The sequence below is a fragment of the Scomber scombrus genome, chromosome 23 (assembly GCF_963691925.1).
Source record: "Scomber scombrus chromosome 23, fScoSco1.1, whole genome shotgun sequence".
NCBI lineage: Eukaryota > Metazoa > Chordata > Actinopteri > Scombriformes > Scombridae > Scomber > Scomber scombrus.
Window position 1 is genome coordinate 11,271,216 of NC_084992.1, and position 19,021 is coordinate 11,290,236.

General features: G+C 41.2%; 1 protein-coding gene across 2 annotated transcripts in view; it reads left to right on the forward strand.

Annotated features, from left to right (window-relative positions):
• The window catches only part of pcdh7b (protocadherin 7b), a 104,230-nt gene extending 93,950 nt beyond the window's left edge, over positions 1-10,280 (forward strand). For both annotated transcript variants that reach the window (XM_062444898.1, XM_062444899.1), the window contains exon 3: positions 9,805-10,280. In XM_062444898.1, the coding sequence (XP_062300882.1) occupies positions 9,805-10,280 (476 nt within the window). The remainder of the gene's footprint in view (positions 1-9,804) is intronic.
• The last annotated feature ends 8,741 nt before the right edge of the window (positions 10,281-19,021 follow it).

A 19,021-nucleotide genomic window follows, 5' to 3' on the forward strand; every position in this document is an offset into this window, starting at 1 on the left:
TGCAGAGCCATTGATGCAGTTTGTTTTCAACCCTCCCAGTAGGTGTTCCATCTGTCCTTAAGGGAAAATTGTCTAAAAACTGTCTGATTACTCGTCTGGTTACCCTTATTATTACACTGTAAAGATGTGCCTCAGAGTGTTGTCACATCCCAATATCTTACCAATTAAGCCCGAAACTTAAAAACTCACACAGAGATAGGGCAGAGAGGAATGATGACCACAGCTGCAGACGTAAGACCCAGATGGCAGACAGATTTTTTCTTTATTCTTATTGTAGCTGAAGACAGTAATAGGGATGTTGCAACAGGTGTCCACAATCTTGAATGCACTGTTAATAATTAGGCTTATAGTTTTTGGGCCCCTATTGCAAAGGATAATTAGAATTGGTCATTATTTCCATGTCTATAATGGTCATAGCTTCCACAAAATTAATCTTAATGCATAGTATTAGCAATTAGCAAATTTCTCCACCTAATTCAACTTGTCTGCTGTTTCCCTCAAGGTTCTGAAGTACAAAATGTTTTGTGAACCATCTGAAACACAATAAAATGAATCCCCCTGGAAAACACAGGATCCGGACACTTTGCCTCCTCAGGCACAAAGTGGAGCTCAATGTGCCCGTTTTATAAGCCTACACACTAAAAAACTGAAAGCCTGTCCCTGGAGGTCAGCATAATTACCCCCCACCACATTTACAACACTAGCTTTCCATTAAGGTCGTGACTCATCATGCCCAGCTTGCTTTGGCCTATGTGCTAGCAGCTGAGAGCTAATTGCCACAGGGAGACAAACACACTAGATAGTGGGTGTTATTTGGCTGACTCACAAGTTAACTAGCTAGCCCACCACTGTTAACTGCTCATCACAAGTGGAACCTTTGTTTTAGATATTAGGTGCTGAGAGAACACATTCTATATTTGGGCAGCCTTTTATTTTATTTTTTTTAATTTTATTGTGTTGCTAACATAAAATAGGTAGTTGGTTATACAACATAATTTGTGATATGTAGGCCATACATAGTTTTTCTGGTAAGCAGGACACATAATGAAATTCTAATGCAAATTTGCTGCTAGTGTTGTGAGTGTCTTTGCCAAGTGGTGCAGTGCTTAAGAGTTAAAGCTTCATATTTCATATGCTCCTTTGGGGTGAACATGTGCTGAACTTGAGCTATGTTCTGTGCAGTCGCCATTTATTTGAATCACATCAGACTAAAAAAAAATAAAAAATCACCAAAGCTGCAGTTGCTGTAATAGTTTGTATATTGCTGAAGTCATCTTTGCAACTGTATCCCCTGCACCACTGTGGACCTGCAGCATGGCCATACAATCCCATGCTTTAGATATTTGCTATAGTACGATCGGTAAAAAGCAAATCAGAGACTTTTTTCTCTTTTTTTTATTTTAGTGAGTATTTAATTGAAATTGTATTTTGACAAATAACCATTTAATGGTGTAAAACAGGCTATTGTGTGAGTGCGCCTGGGAGTGTGCGATAAGAGTAACAGTGGAGGAGAAGCAATGACACTTCTTTTTCTAAAGACTGGAGAGAGAGAGAGAGAGAGAGAGAGAGAGTGTGTGTGTGTGTGTTAGAGAGACAGAGAGAGAGAGAGCAGGAGACGGTGTGTATGTGTGTGAGAAAGAGAATTTAGAGGAATAATAAACAATAAAAAAAAACATTTGAAAAAAAAAGGAAAACTGATTTAACCCCTCGCTCACACACTCACAGTAGCTTAGTAAGCCCTACCATTTTCTGCACACTCGCCACCCCTTCATCTGTATTCTGTGTTTGTCTTATCAAATAATACTGTGTGCTTGTCTTTTCGTCTGTGGCTGGGAATGCCGAGCATCTACACACAAGCTTCACACACGCTGCATGGTTAATGTGGGCTTGCTACAGCGCAAAAGCGGTGGTGTCTGTGTGCGGTGTGAAAACGAGCTGAGACTGCCATATTGTTTTATCGGTTGCTAGCAGTGTTGCATGTGTGCACCATAGCAGAGCAGCTAATGCTAATCCTTACGGGGCTTCCAGAGTCTTCTGTATAAGCTCAGAGTGCCATGCTGAAGAAAAAGAGCACATAAACAGAGAGGGGGGGGGGTGGGGTGGTGACACAGTACTTTATTTTTTACTGTAATTGGGTATTTCTTCAAGCATAGCAGAATTACATATAGTAAGATGTGAGTTGTAGCTTACAAAGGTGATTATATGTGTTAAGCTTTATGTATAATATGAATACCTGATGAGAAAATCCCTTTTTTTTTTAAAGATTTTGTGGATTTCACAACATAGCTAGGAAGCATTTTTGAGTTAGGTGTTGTTTTTGTAGTCTTGCGTGGCAGCAAGCCAGCATCATGATTCTTATTAGCAGAGTGGATGAGTCACTCAGCTACCATCCTCTCCACATCATCCTGTTGTTGTTCCACTTATAGAGGAGGTCAGGGGGTCAGAAGTGCTTTAAGGACACGGCCTGTGGTTTGCCTGCATTTATGTGCATATACGTGAGCGAGCGGGAGGAGAAAAAAAAAAGCGCTTCCAATAACGGCAAACCACCTGCTGTGTGTATGAGAAGCTTCATCTGCACGCGTATGTGTGCACATGCATGTCGACGAGAGAGTACGCATGCAAGATAAATGAGGGAGCATGACATGCAGGGACACTTTATTTATGGGGTCTTTGGCTAGAGTGCTGACTGTTGAAATGGGCAGAGAGAGGCAGAAACCCAGAGAGAGAGGGTGTGTGCAAACGGGAGGGAGAGTGCAAGCCACATTTGATAATTGGCTCAGAGATCGTCACCAGAATGAAATTATGCTAGTTAATCTCTCCTCAATTAATTACCTCAGGAGCAGGCCGCAGTACATTCATTATTCCAGAAAGAGTATTGACCCTGCTGAAAAGGAAAAGCAGCCATATCATACCCATTATGCTTACCTGCAGTGTTTATGCAATGATAGTTGCCATATAGGTAGCAGTAGCAGCTAAAGGAGGAAAAAAATGAAAGGGAAGGGATGTCATCATTTCGCTAGCTATAGCCTAGAAATGTTCTCCTATGAATACTGGATGGCCTCATGTGTATTTTTTATGCTGAGTCTTTGTTCCACACGGAGGTTGGGCATCTCGAGGAGCGAGGCAAAAGGAGGTGACAGCTCATTACAAAACTCGATCAGGGCTCTGTATCTTTTCCCTCCCTCTCTCACTCACTCACTCACTCTCCCTCTCCTTTCCATTTTTCTTTGCGCCCGTCCTGCACCTCTTAAGGCATGGCGGGGGGTTCCAGATTATTCCCTTAGTTGCCCTTGCCAGGCAGTAAATACTTCAAGAAGCTCAGAAGGCAGAGAATAGATCACCTGCTGCCACTTTCAACAGCATTCCTCCAGCTGGCCTGCTAAAGCTAAAAGGTTAACGCTATGTGGCTAGATGTTCGTCGCATAAAAGGCCACATATGGGTCAAGTCAGAGCTTTTTGAACAGAGTGGGGTTTGTGTAAATGCATTAGGGATGAACAGTTACTTTTTATGTATACAACAGTGATCAACAGGGATGGAAAATGTGTTATTTTCTGCTCCCTCAGTTAAATCGGCCTCCCACTTACAAGATCTGAACCGGACTAATAGGGGTTACATTTTTGAGGTTTGGATTTAACTTACTGTGGCGCTGAAAAAATCTCCACTGCTGACGTTAATGCCATCAATTAATGCCGTTGCTAGCGGTGCACGCCATGACTTGCGCTTTCAAAGGTCATTCCTCCCCAAGACTCCCCTTTTGTTCTCATTTTCCCCTGCACCACTGCGTATCTTTCTCTCCTCCATCCTTCCTTAATTGTCTGGCAAACATCTCAGCAAGAGAAAGACAAATATCGCTTTTTCCTGTGGATATTGTTCTGTCTGAACTCGCCGTCACGGCATTAATAATTTAGCGCCGATTCTTTTTCTCTCTCTCCGCTGCTTTCTCTCAGGAACACTTCCTCCCTTACCTTATTTTCTCCTCTCGGCCGTTCTCCTTCTTTCTTCTTTTTCCTCTCCATTTCCTTCCCTCTCTGCTTCCTTTCGTTCCCCACAGCCACCTCTTGTTGTGTGTATGTGTGTGTGTGTGTGTGTGTATTCGGTGTCACTGTGTGTCTGTCTTGCCTGTCTGTCTTTGATGCTGAGGACCTCTGGGCTGTGAGGCGATGCCACAGGGGCCCCGCAAAGCGAGACAGCCAAACACAGGGAGACTCACTCTTACACCATAATTAGTCGGCAAGTTTCACCTAATTAAATAGGACCCTATTAGAGGCGAGAATGAGTAGAAAGGAAGAAACAAGAAGTAGAAGAAGAAAAAAAAAGGAAACTGCAGAGAGAATGCTAGCTCTGATTTTCACTCTTTCTGTTGCTGTCTCCTTGTATCACTTTTCGCTTGTCACCCTTATTTCTCGTCTTCCGCTCTCCTATTTTCTCATGAAGGCCTGAGCAATTCCAACAGCTGTTTTTTTTAGGATAAATATTTCACCACCACCCCCCTACTCAACCCACCCCATCCCTCCTCAGCATCTTGGAGTAATCTGTATGACGTTCGGGAATGTACACTTTCGTCTTCACGCTGATTGCTTCGACGTGCAAAATAGATCCGTCCTTACAGGGAGGCCTTTGATGAGGGGCGCGAGGCAATCGCAAAGGCCATTTCCAAACTCGGCTTCACTGTTCACACACAGACACTTCCTTGTGTTATTTCTCACAGCCCTAAAAAAAATTCCTTTCTTTTTTTGCATCAAGAAGAAGATGTTCTGTTGTGGCTTCAAATTGGAACCATGCGGATGGGTGTAAATGAGATTTGTGGGTTAAAGTGTTTTATTTTAGCCTCCTTAATGTGGGGAATGCGATGGAGGCCTATTAGATTTAAATTAGTGGAGAGGTGAGAGGTGCCTCGCGTCTGCCTGCACACAGGACTTCATTGTTAGAGAGATAATATGAAACCTTAAACAGTCTAAATTCAGGTCCTTGAATTGATAAGTTAATGTGAGCATTCATGAGAGCGCATGGAGTGACCTGGGAGCGCATGTTATAATGATTTATTTACAGCACAGAGCGTCTTTTGTTGTCCCTGTATCATCACTTTCTCATCCAGTGTCCCTCATCTGTCCTTTCTTCCTCTCTCCTTCTCCTCCTGTCTTTGCTCATGTCCTCAATTTCTCTCCTCTCCTCCTGTCTTCCTTACTCTCCTCTCCTCTCCATTGCTCTCTTTGGCAGTGTGTTTGGCCTATGACGGCCCAGAGGCAGCCATGCTGTCTTCTCCACTCAATCTGCTGTTTCCCTTCTCCCAGGCCCTGACCCTGCTATACTCAGCACACGCACTTTCTCTGTCTCCTTTATTCTCTTCCCGTCTATCCCTCCCTCTCTACATCATCCCTGTCTTCATCCCGTCCCTCATGCCCTCCTCCTCCCTTTCTGCTCTGACCCCTATCTGCTGTCCAGCCAACTGCAATGTCTGTCAAAGACACAGCGCAGACACACACAGGCACCTCACCTCTGTTTTGTTTCCTCTTCCCTCTCAGTCTTTTTTTTTTTCTTCATCTCCCTCCCTCCTGCTCCCTCCATCCCTTCTTCCCAGCATCTCAGCTGTTTGGGTTGAATTTGCTGGCCAGTAAAGAGAGGGCAACAGGTCACGTAGCTTCAGTCTGTGTAGCAGGGGTGCGTAGCGGAGACCAAAAAACAGAGTAGGAAAGGAGAGGAAGAAATGATGGTGCGGGGGAGAGCACGGCTCAAAAGTGAAAGGGTTGGCGATGTAGATGAAATGTGGACTGGCAAGTGAGCTTACTGACATGCCTTAGTGTAAACACAATGTACTCTTTCACAAACAAACATACTAAACTGAATTGCCCAGAAATGCCCACGCAACAGACATTTAGTGCGCACATGCCCGGAAGCAATGACAGTCTAACCCTCCGTTTTTCTTTTTTTCCCGACACTGCAACATCTTAGTGACTGCTAAAGACGCCGCAACGAATTGCTACTGTACCCCAGCAGTGGAGGTTCTTTGAAATATCCCACAGTGTAAGCTAGTCAGCTGATAGGGTGGCTGACTAAAGCCAGCTAAGAAAAGCCACAGCTCAACCAGCGCAGCCACTGGCCCACTTTCAGCCTGCTTTCTTGCAAGTTGAAAGCCTGTGTACGAATGAAGGAAACCGTCACTATAGACTCATTAATGCGCAAGCACAGAAATGTAGCAGGCTAAAATCGCCAAATGCGCACAGTATGAGGCAGTAATATCTGTGAGCACTCATGTACAGTGGTGTGTCAGTGGGTAATCATCACTATAGCAGTTCACAACTTACAAATTACATCTCAGAGAAAAGCTACTGCTCTTCTGTTCTGCCCGTTGCCCCTCTAACTCATCTGCCAATCACTCCTCCAAATCCACCACTGCCACCCCTCCCTCACTTATCCGGAAGCCTTTTTTTTTAGCAAATGTAAAAGAGGGCTTGCATTGCAGGCCATTATAAGCAGACCAGCCCCTTCTTGGCTAAAAGCTCTTCTCTCTCTCCCAGTGACAGAGATAGCGAGTCCAGCCTGTGGCACCCAGACTGTACCACTGTTTCTGGCTCTGTATACCAAATAACAAGGCCGGTGCCCCGGGGATGCAACCTGGGATGGAGTGCCTCCTTGCTCAGCTCTCAGTGTTGGTAGTGAGGCTTTTTAACACAGCAGAGTGACCCACTTGTATTGTGTTATATTGTGGTTGTTAGTGTGGGCTGGCGGGATGTTTGTGAATATGTAACAAAAGCCTGCTACTGCACTGTGTGTGCTCTAAGGGCTTTTCTTTGAAGATATTTTCTACGTCCTGATTTCTGAATTGGGTCTTGAAAGGGCCTATGGATATGTATGGAAGCGATGTTGCGTGTCTTCTTTGTGGAAATACTTTTGAAAATTACAATTAATTCTTTTTTTTTGTCCTGGCTTTATTGTAATGCATTTGCTTTTACTCTGCCGACTTGCATTGTTAGATTTAATAATAAAATGATAAAATAAGCCAGTTAGAGTTTACTTGCAGTGGGAGGAGTGATGTTTTTTCACTATTCTTGCTTTGAGAAAAAAAACAAAAACATTAATGTTGATGATGAGTGGACATTAAAATCAATTAAGCATCACCTACAGCTGTTTCTCAGCCAGTGGGTTAAAAAACTAGTCCAGGCTGAAGCTGGTACTTTATTTATCCGGTGGCAAAGGACAGATAGATTTAAGTGGTTTTAAAGTACTCATATTGATGGCCCAACCTCAGGGGGAGGTGACACTACTGAAGAGAGACAGAAGGGGGAAAAAACAGCGTTTTTGCTTTGATATAGCAGCCCAATTCATTAGCTCGGTGGGAAATGTCTTCTCATTTTTAGCAAGCCTGCAGAGCCAATGGACCATGGCTAGGAAATAATCATCCTCCCTTTCAGCGCATATAACACACAGAGCACTGGCTAACTACCTCAGCAGCCCACCCGTGCAGGGCGGCGGAGATTGGATGCTGAAAGTTGGCTGCTTACCCATGAGAGCTGGAGGAAACAAGAGGTCCTCCCTGCTGATTTTTTTTTTTCTTTACTATTTTGTCAGAATGTGACTGAGGTGAGGAGACAATTGGATGAGCATTCAGGGAGCAGGGCACGGCAGCCTCAAGAGAGCTGCTGTGCATTGTGGGTAGCCTGATAGCTCAATTGTAGGTGTAAATGAGCAAGACAATCAGTACCTGGTATCCGCTTGTCTCTTTGATGACTGTGTTCACGAAGCTGAGACGGGAGAAAAAGAGGGGGGAGGGGGAGGCAGATATAAAAAAAAAAAAGTATTTTACTTTCAATGCCATGATCCACAGCCACTCTTATCATTTTCATCACATCAGCCGGCATGTTAACTCTTTGCGATTCGCCATTGCCTCTCTCAGTTTTGTTCCATTTTCATGCCTTTTCTTTTCATTTATTTAGCTATTTACATTTCATCAAACAGAACCGCTCAGTTGTTTGGACTCGCTAATGATGAAATGTTATTTGATTTTTCCATTGAGTAGCAGTCGCTCCCTTAGGCTTGGGCTATACATTGACTGGCAGTAATTAGTTGATGCTTTACAAAAGGTAATTTGTGACATGGAATTTTTCTTCCAATAGGTATTTAGTGGGCATAGGATTTCTAATAGCATAGGAATGGCACTCTTGAAGTCATACAGCATGTTTTTTTTTTTTTTTTGGCTGAACGGCACTCATAGAGAAACAAGCGATTCCTTTTGCTGATTCAAATTCAAATCAGAAGGACTACGAAAGGCCTCTCATTCTGTTCTTCCTATCTCCTCTTTCTTTGCTGTCCTTGTCTATGCTGCATTGTGTCGTCAAGTCATGTGTCTGCTCTGCATAATACTTTTTTGATGCTGTTGTCTTTTAGTTACCGTATCAGTGTTGCTCATACAGTATTACAAATATACTTTTTTAATTGCATAAGTGAAAAAAGACAAAGAGTGATTTCTGTTCTATTTTTTTCTTTTACAGGAGAAAAAGAGCATTAAAAGTAAGCCATGGTCCAAACTCTGTTTTTGTTTTCCTTTTTATTTACTATGAGCAAAGGCATGCTTGGCTTGGTTTGCACTCACCCTGGCTTTTGCTTGATTTTTGGTTTTTCCATACTTCGCATCAGGTCATGAATAAATTACATCTAACATAGCATCTCTACAACACTGGCACTCCTATTAACTCGGGCACTGTGTAATGTCTAAGCATTTGTTCAGGGGCTGTAGAGTAGACTCCTTCCTTCCTTCCCTTCTTCCTTCCTTCCTCACAGTTGTCGTCTTATATCGAGCTCATTACTCAGCTTTGGTTTGTTGTATTTGGGATAATTATCTTTCACGTATCGCACTGAAACAAACTCTTGCAGTGTCTGACAGTAGTCACTGACTGTAGGGTATCTGTCAAACCTGTTGTCCTGGAGTAGCATTGTAAGCACATAATTTGCTTTCCACAATAATACAGTAGACATAGTTAATCTGAGGCCAGCGCCCAGCTAGGTAATTGGTTAAGACCCCTATTAGTGGATTATCAGGGCGCTTGAGCCACGCAAAGCTATTAAGCTACTTAGATCAGAATGTGATTGCTGTCTGTCAATCACCAGATAAGAAAATAGGGTGTTGTTGGATCTCACAAACATATTAGCCCACACACACACACACACACACACCACCAGAGTAAGTAAGTGTGCATCTTAATTTTTTTTCATCAGTACAAACTGAAAAGCACATACTGACCTCTTCCCTTCTCTTTCCACCCTCCTGCCCCCTTTCCCTCTCCCTCCCTCGCCTCCCCTCTCAGCACAAACACGTTTTGAAGCATGACATTGTTTCAACTCTGATTCACGCCACTGTGTTTTTAGTTTGAGGCTGTTGTCGTAGCCGGTGGAGTCTTCTTTTCATTGTTGTTTTCTGTTACCGTTTCTGTCATGTGGTATGGGTTCTGCATGAAAGCAAATGCAATTTTTATTCGTACAAGCTTAATTCTACTCACAATTGAAAACATTCAGAACACACATATATGTCACAATAGGTGCCTGGTAACCATCGTGACCAGTTTTTATTGATTTGTACCTTCTTCATCAACATTCAGATGCGATGATGTCTTTTTTAGGAAAAAAATACAGATTCATGCATCTAATGGAGGAATTCATACTAAAGGAAATATTATTTGACACATACCACAACAAATACTTAGTGTTAGGAAATTTATTGAGTCAAATGTTAGATTATCATTTTATATCCAAATTTAGTGAAACAAACATTATTTCTTACTTCTGTTTTTTCTCTTCTCTGCCTCCTCTAGACTCCCGGCCTTTGCCTGACGTAGCCATGACTGGCAAGTGCACCCGGGAATGTGACGAGTACGGCCACTCGGACTCCTGCTGGATGCCTGTGCGCACGTCGCCAGAGCGACGGCCATCCAAGTCAACCACCACCCCTCAACAACCAAAGCTTTCCACTTTCATGAGCGGCAACAGCAGCGGCAGCAGCAGCAGCGCCGAGCAGCCCGGCAGCCAAGAGACCCTCGCCATGGCCGCCATGGCCAATGGAGACCCCACCGCCACTCACATGATGGGCGACCGCAATCGCAACCTGCTCAACAAGAAGATGGCCTCTTCCTCCTCCTCCTATGAGGCCTTTGGCACGCCTTCCTACGGCTCGCCTGGAGGCGGGGAGGAGACACTGGGCCACCCCACTGAGGAGATTCCTCTGGCACCTACTGGGGAGTACAAGCCCACATCCTGTGGTACTTTGACGCGACGGGAGGTGTACCTGTGAGCTGGGAGTGTTAGACACACCTGCTGTGCCACAACATATGGCATTAAAATACAAAACTAAGCATAGCTGCTTACCCACCACCGTTACAGCTCTAGAAGCTCTTAGCCACCCTTGTTCTACACAAGGTAGGACTAAACTTTCTCCAAAGACTTTTACAACAGCTCCTTAATGAAAAAACTAAGTGGATAAATACACATTGTACCATTTTTAAAGTGCTAATTCCGGCGTTGACCTGGAAGAAAGGAGGAGGAGGAAAAACTGTTGAGAGCATTGATGGGACTTCGGATGAGGCTGTTTTACTGGCGAGTTGGGCTCTTGTGACATAATCTGCTGCCTGACAGTCAATCTGTACAATTATCAACTCATTTTACATATACAGTACATGCATGCATTCCCCCCTGACCCCCATGAAGGCCCCATTCCTTGAAGATGACACTGTACAAAAGAGACCACTTCTTTTTCTGTTTGTGATTGTTTTTTTTCTAGAATCAAAGCTGTACGTGTGGACTATTTTGACTTTAACGTGTGTCTGGTAATGCGTTTTTTATTGTTTTAGAACAGTGCAAGACTCTGGCCACGGTGTTTTGTGGCTGCAACAATATATTGGACATAATGGTCTCGATCACACTGAGCTGTCCATGGATTCTGTCATCTTGACTGTTTGTGACAAACGTTGCTCATAAGCAGACCAAAACTTGACCGTATTTGAATCTTATCACTTCGGAAAAGACTAAGCTTTAAATATTCTGCCCCGAAAACAAAGACCTGTTTCAGTCATCTTGGACAGAAATGGGAGCGAATGGAATTTGCTGCAACACCATTTCAGTTCGGACTACAACACCACTGTTATACTATAACAAACATACTGTATGATGACTGATTATAATCTACCAGTGTGGAAACCCTTCCCGGATAAAAAGTCACTCATTGTACATATACATTGGACGACAGCAACAGCGCGTAATGCTCTCATTCCCTTTTGTCTCTCTACCTTCCTCAGTCTTTCGTTCTATGTCTCTGACTGGCCCTCTCTTTACACCTCCCCTTATGAGATGCAAGAACTTAGAGTCATGACCTATCACCGCATTGGCTGTAAAGCATGTGTGTACATGGTAGTGCATATTCGGATCACCTCAGCAGGATGCTACTGTTTATATCAACTTGTAATACTTACCCTGTTTTTCTCTGACAAACTCACGATACAAACATGCAGACACAACAAAGATGAGAAACACATTCATTTAACAAAAGGCACCAATGTTGCTGAGTGATATCCTTGGTAAGCACAGTGTGTGGCATGCCGAGATTAAAATTATCAAGGTGCAATTGAAATTGTATGAGTGTATGGGCCAGATATGCAGTATATAGTATGTGTGTATAGGCCATACTTAGTGTATAGATGTACACCAATAATAGGCTTAGGAGGGTGTAAACATGGCCAAGCTGGTTACTAAAACAGCTGCAAGAACAACTTTCTACTGTTTTTCCTTTTTTTCTGTGTGTGTGTGTGTGTGTGTGTGATAGACCGAGCAATAAATATCATAATGTACATGTGACCAACAAGCATCAACTTCTTTTTCACTTCTTCTCAAGCCTTCAAGGTGACATTAATCCACACGTGGCCATCCTACAGTCCTTTTAGCACTAGCAGATGTTGCTTTCCATACAGTACATGGCGATGGCATCTTTGAGCACGAATGTAAGAATCAGCTCAATGGAGAACAATCAAAAAGCAACATCTGAACAAACAGATACCGGTGGAGTTTTCGAATTACAGGCTGAGGGAAAAAAAAGAAAAAAAAAAGAAAAAGGGGCGATACCAAAGCTTCGTGAACAGGATGAAGCATTCCCCCATCACTTACAAAAATAGCTTTCTGGGAGAACATTGCTTTAAGTACACATTACATGAAGAATCTTTTTTTTTTTATTCTTAATGAAGGATTGAGATTGAACAATAAGAATGTGATGTCTCTACAAACCATCCGTTACATCCTCAGAGCTGACGCCTAATGACCACAAACACACAGACACATGACAATGTTGAACTGTTGTGCCTCCCTGTCTACAGTGATTTTTTTCTTTTTTCTCAGCTACAGAGGTGCAAAATCTCATGACTGTAATAAAGCAAAAGAAAATTAGATGCAATGGAACTTTTTTGTATGTTAGCAAAACCCCTTTGGTTTGACCGGAGCTGCTTTTTCTGCATTCCGGCAATCTATAGTCTGTAAGTACTACTCGTTGTTCGAAAGAAAGTGCTCCTATACTTATCAACTGTATACATAAATATTTACTTTTTACTGCACGTTTAATGGGAACTTACTTCAATTAATGAGAAGGAAGAAGAAAAAAACTGTAAAACAAAATGTACAAAAAAATGTTATCCCTGTAAACATGGAAATCCACCTTGTTGCTTGCTTTTGTTATACCTAAAGAAACATTAGCCATGTAGTACAACTTAGTACATCAGTTAAGACCATACCATTGATCTTTTTTCTTTTTGTGTGTTTCATACTGGATCAAAGTGTCTCTTATATCACCACGCAAACCCAAATCTTTCTATCATATGTTTCATTTACATCAACTTTATATCACGAGATTTTTATCTTCATCTTGTATTTTACTTTTTAATCCCATACACTGATTTGTTATACGATGGAAATGATCATGACAATGTAATCTGTGTTTTTACTTTTTTTCTTTATCTGGTGCCACTTTGTATATCTAGAGTGCTTCTGAAAAAAAAAAAAAAGTAAAAAAAAAAAAAAACAAAAACAAAAAAACACAACTAGAGTGAATGCAAATATGCAATTGTGCCTTTTTATACCAATTGGTATGATTCAATGTTGGTTTGGAACGGTGCATAAACAATTACGTTGACATGCTTACAAATGTAGATGGGGTGGCATTTAAGAACGGACTGAAATACATTTGCATATCTTAGATGAAATCCCATGATGTCAAAGGCTTCTTGGAGGACGACCAGTCAAATGTCAGTGAGCCTTTAGGTCTAATACGCAAATGGCTATTGTTCACTGGGTTTAATTATCTTGTTGAAATATCCATTCCTAGTATAGTGCATTACAGAATGAGTACAGCTACATTCAAAAGTTGCTTGTTGGTAGTAATAATAATGATATAATGGATTTTTTTCGTCGTGTTCAACTCATGTACATGTATGACATCAGAGGTCAAGTAACCTTCTTTGTGCATGAATCAAGCTCTAGGACTGAATATAGAAGCGTAGAAAGATAGAGGAAGGGGAAAAAAGTTACAAAAAAAATGCTTGGAGACATTTGACTGCTCAGAGTTGAGGGAGCCTAGAGATAAAAATGCTAATGTGACGGTTTACTAGGAGGAGTGGAAGTGGGGGGGGAAAAAGCTGCAAGGGAGAGTAGCTGACAGTACACACACCTCAGGGTGTGAGCAACACTACACTCATACACACATATTTACAGTATATGCATATCAGCGGATGATGAAACCCCATCCTACAAATAAGTGCGGTACAATATTTGCTACAATATTGCAAGGTGATGCTTTGAATTTGGAGATCAGATGAAAATAAAGACTTTGTAGAGTGAACCCTCAGAAAGAGAGAAGACATAAAAGAAAAAAAAAGCCATACATTGGCATCGACACTGAAAACAGTGTACACTAGATCATTTCTGAGCACCGATAGACTCAGTAAATCTTTTTTTTCCCCTGACTTCTAGAGATGGTATGTTGGATTTTTGCGCAACGTTTGACACCTGCCATGAAAGTGTATGTATCTTGTTGCTGCCCGAGGTGTGTGTTCAGTCTGTGCTCTCCTCTATCCGTATAGCATTCACAGTGTGTAATGAGATCTGTAACATTAACCATTACTATTTGTCCTGCGACTTGGATGTTGATATAGAAATTGAGGAACAAATTTATCATCGTTTAATATGAGTCACTATGCACGCAGCTTAGCTGAACATGGCAAAGTGTATTGAACGCAAGTCCACTTCTATTTATGAGATATTTTACATAATTTAATTTGCTTTTGTACAGTTTTGTGTAAATAAATTGCTTGTCATTTTTGTGTCTGCAAAAATTAAAATATAACATGGTAAAACAAAACTGTCTCCCTCAGTGCATTTGGTTTCACTGTGTCTATATATAGTATTTGTTTGTGTCTGGAATAAAAAGGATTTATGTGTTTATTTAATTTAGACTTCCCAGTTAATTGACCAAAACACTACCTTAACACAAAACATCTTGAATTGAACTGGACAGTTCCAATAACCTAAATAAGGTTGCTTATTATATTGTATACATGCAAACATTGGGATTCCAATTACTTATATGCAGCATTTATGTCAATATGTCAAAAAACCATGAAATAATACAATAGTAATCACTTAGTACACCAATCGCATAAGTGATTCACCAGTATATCTAATATGTATCTCTTATCCATAAAAAATACATTTTAAAGCTGGAAGCTGTTTTTTGTTGTGTGTGTGTGTGTGTGTGTGTGTGTGTGTGTGTGTGTGTGTGTGTGTGTGTGTGTGTGTGTGTGTGTGCGTGCGTGCTGTTGTCACTTTGGAGCAGTGTAACAAGCTCTGAACAGAAGATAAGACAAATTATAAGTTAGTTATGGCTAATGTGTTAGCAAACCTATTTACATATTTAGCCTACAAAGCCTATTTACGAATCAAGCATGCATGAAGCAACATTATCATCCATTTGAAGTTTTTTTTCTCTGTTTACCAGATGCATGTAAGTCCAATATAAACTCTTCTTTAACCCCTGTTTTAAGCTCATCAACTTCCGAGAAAAAAAGGCTTTTAGCTGCTAAAAGGTTCACTATGTTCACCAACTAGTCATTAACTTTATCTACAATTTTGTGCTATGGGCATGTAGCCTATACTAACTGATGGAAAAGAGGGGTTGATCTGAGTAAATTGCACAGGCTGTGAAAAACAAACAAAATGGGCTGAAAGAGACATAAAAGCTCCACAGAGCTGAGGGGAATGGCAGAGTTGGGTGTTAATTTTCTGTGGGTTCATCACTGTAAGCAACACTTTCTCATTACATGTAGTTAATTGATCCATTGGTAATCTAAAAATACTGATCAGTGCCGCTAGTAACAAGTCAAAGTTTTTGATAATCACGTTGCATCTGCAATAATGCAACATGGAACATATCCTGCCAGAATGAATTTTCAGCTGTTCCCAAAAAGCGTAATAATGCAAACTGGGGACTGTACTCTCAGAGAAAAGGACTATTTATACAGTGGGTTGATATGCAGTAAGATTTATGTGCTTTTATTATGGAATTAAGCCTGTGTGGCACCATAAATGTGGAAGAATCATGGCCAACACTCATTCAAAGAGTGACACTTTGCCCTTTTCTGTCAAGTACATATACTGTACTTGAATGCACATATGTTCACATGTTGATGTGTGTGCATGTATTCATATATATTTAAGTGAGTGTTTTCTATCTCGCCTCTATACGCCTGGGTGATGTATGAGGCAATGACAAGGTAGGTAATTAGAGATCCATTCCCTATGCTCTGATTAACAGCGCACCGCAGCCTCTCCTCCACCCTCAAACCTCTAATGGCGTCTTAGAAAACGAAAACACACCATAAAATTGCATCTCCAAAGTTCAGCAATTTGGATAAAGTTTCCCTCTCACCTGTCACAGGGATATTAGGGGATGTACACTTAGAAAACAAGACAAACAGCGGCGTTGTGTCACCTCATTCCCCAAATTATTAAGTGGAGAAAAACATGTTTTTGCCACAAAGCCGGGGAAATTTTGTTGATGTACAATTTCAATTAGAAATTGAAAAAAAGTGCAACACCCCCACCCCCCTAACCCACCCTTTGCATGTTTGTCTTCAAAAGATGCCACTTCTAAGAAATACTAGGTTTGAATCATGTTGATATGCAAATGCTCTCGCTCATTTTCTTGTCCTCTCTGAAGCATTTTGAATTGCCTGGCATGGAATAATCAACGGGTAGTATTAATTTTTCTGTTGAGAGAGGGGGAAATTAAGACAAATTAGAATTAATTTGAATGTAATTAATGTTTAGGCAATGCATACCAATGAATTGTTGTGAGATTTTTTTATGAATAAAACAGTGACTGAATACTATGAATACTATAAATAAGAATAAGGCACAAAAATGACTAGCTTCATTTATATGTGTGGACAGCACGAGGCATCAGCAACAGTCAATAAAACAGCTTTTGTACATATCATTAATATAAAATAATATGCATTGCTGATACTTATTGCGATTCAGCTCTTATCAGGTTTAGGTTAAAGTGAATGTGATTGTGTAGGTGTAAGTGTTTTTTTTTTTGCATGACAGGTTCAAGCCAGCAACACCCTTCGGGAGCCATCACCCCATCTCCTTGCAAAGTTGTAAACAGGCTCCCACACACAAAAAGTCCAGCCATGTGCTGACCTCCCACACAGGTTCCACTTGCGAGAATATGAGCTCCAACAGAGGCGTAGGTGAAGCCTTGATAATAATCGGGCATTCACCTGAATCAAAGGTCCACTCCACGGTGGTGTCGTGTTCAACCAGCCTATGAAGGAAGATAGTGTGGGACATACAGGCAGATAAAACTGCAGGCAATGGAGGGTAAGAAGTGCAAAACCCTGAGTATGCTATAGGGCGGGAGAGATAGATAAAGAAAATATTAAAAGGTTCTATTCCCTAAGCTGAGATATGTAAAGCTAATTAATGAAATCAATGATCACCAACATCAAACATGAGGAAGGCCTTTTTAATATAAATTCCATTCCCATTTATGCTCACTGGTGCAAAATAACGACTCACAATCACATCAGTGAGGGGAATTCAACCATAAACCTTAGAGAAAGCTATATGATATCCACAATTTATGACTTTTTTATTGTCTTTAAATTTTATTTTTCTAGCACAGCCGCGGAAAATAGCATCGGAGGAATAGCAGTTAGGGCTTTGTTAAATTGATTTCTATTTCATATTTATTTTACGAATGCGCCGAGGGATTGAGGGCTAACTTTTTTATGTGTTGTGGATGAAGCAAATAAACAAGTTCATAAGGAAACTCCTGCAATAAGTTTGATTTAATTGTGATCACATAAATCCTATCAGCGTTTATTTTGCCGGGGATCACACCCTTGGGGATGATGTCATTACAGTTAATTTTATTGGTTTCACAGCGGGAATGGATACACGCATAGAAAATGCAACCGCTGCATCATCACATGATCACGTTCAGTCTACTAAAGTCAGTGTTTTTTGATGGCAAATCAGTTATGTGAGTGAATTTGTTGCTGTTGTTGCCATTTTGGATATGGTAGACTTATTTTTATTGCCTTCGGTGTTGTTTTAGCCCAGTTAAACTCTCCTTCGATCTACTTAGATCTAAAAAAATGTTTGAGCTGCAGGATCCTTGAGTCTTCTTGTAACATGCACTGGCATTATTGCAAAATGAGTATCTCAGCAGATTTTAAGCTCCATCATTCATTGTTTTTGCTCTCATTCCTCCAGTTGCGCATGACAAACTGTTTTCATCCGCAAACTAGGACACAGAGAAGGAAGGAACTAGACTGACAGAGAGGTGGTGTGAGTGATATCTCTCCATTGTGTGCAGGTCACTAGTTATTACCCATAAGACCCCTGCTGTCACATGATAGATTTCCCGCATTGACCTGCAGCCATGACAGAGGCGTTCACGTGATCTTTGACGACCACGGATGAGGGATGAATGCGACATGTTGTATAGGCCAAAAACTGCAGAGGAAACAGGCACAAACGTAAATGTACTCACACCAATTAATCATCCATCAGTTGTGAGTTGAATGTACGCAGACGTATATGTGCTAGATTTATGTGGCAGAAGCAATTTGACAAAAATCCATACAAGTCTTAGTAGCGGGAGTAAGGCTGTGATTAATGAGAACTACTTACGTAAGAGAAAGTGAGCGGGTGAAAGAAAGGGGGAGACAGAGCTGGAGGAGGCAGATAGATGACAGTAGGCTGTGGGGTAAAGGGATTGAGAGAAAGGTGACTGCTTGATTGACTATCCAACACCCTCTGCCCCCTTGACGCCTTACATCCAGACTTTATGTTCTAAAATGTAAGCCTTGACAAATGATGTTTTTTTTCTTCTTTGCAGCCAAACTCTGATTTTGCTTACTTCTGGAAGTTGTGGAAAAGAAAACCAACATTTCCCAAACTACACTCACAGGAGCACATTTTCATAAAAAGTATATATACATTTGTTGTAAAACATCCTCAATTTAAGGACCTTTACCAAACACTCTTGAGCTGTACTGTATGTGATTATGAATACACTCCAATTGACTTACAGATATTCAGCATAAAATCCAGTAGGTAACAAGATCACTACAGATTACTGGTCTTTCTCAGAAGTTCCTGTTATTTTTCCAAAGCTACATTTTTTATCTTAATTAAAGAGTACTGAATTAAGTGCCATGTCCAATCTGAAGGGTCAAACTTGAGTGGAGCAGAGATGATGAGATTTTCAACCCTGACTGTCACATTGAAATGATTGATAGCAGGAAGAGAGGAAAATATGACACTTGTAAGCAGGTGACAACAGACTGTAAAGGCTTCTTTTCACAGAAAGGACACTTTTTCATAATGAACGCCTTCTATGAAATACATCTTTGCTGTGTTTTTAATCACTTGTGCCAGCTTCTGTAAGTGAATGTATTTGGACAGTAAATTTCACCCTGCTTGACA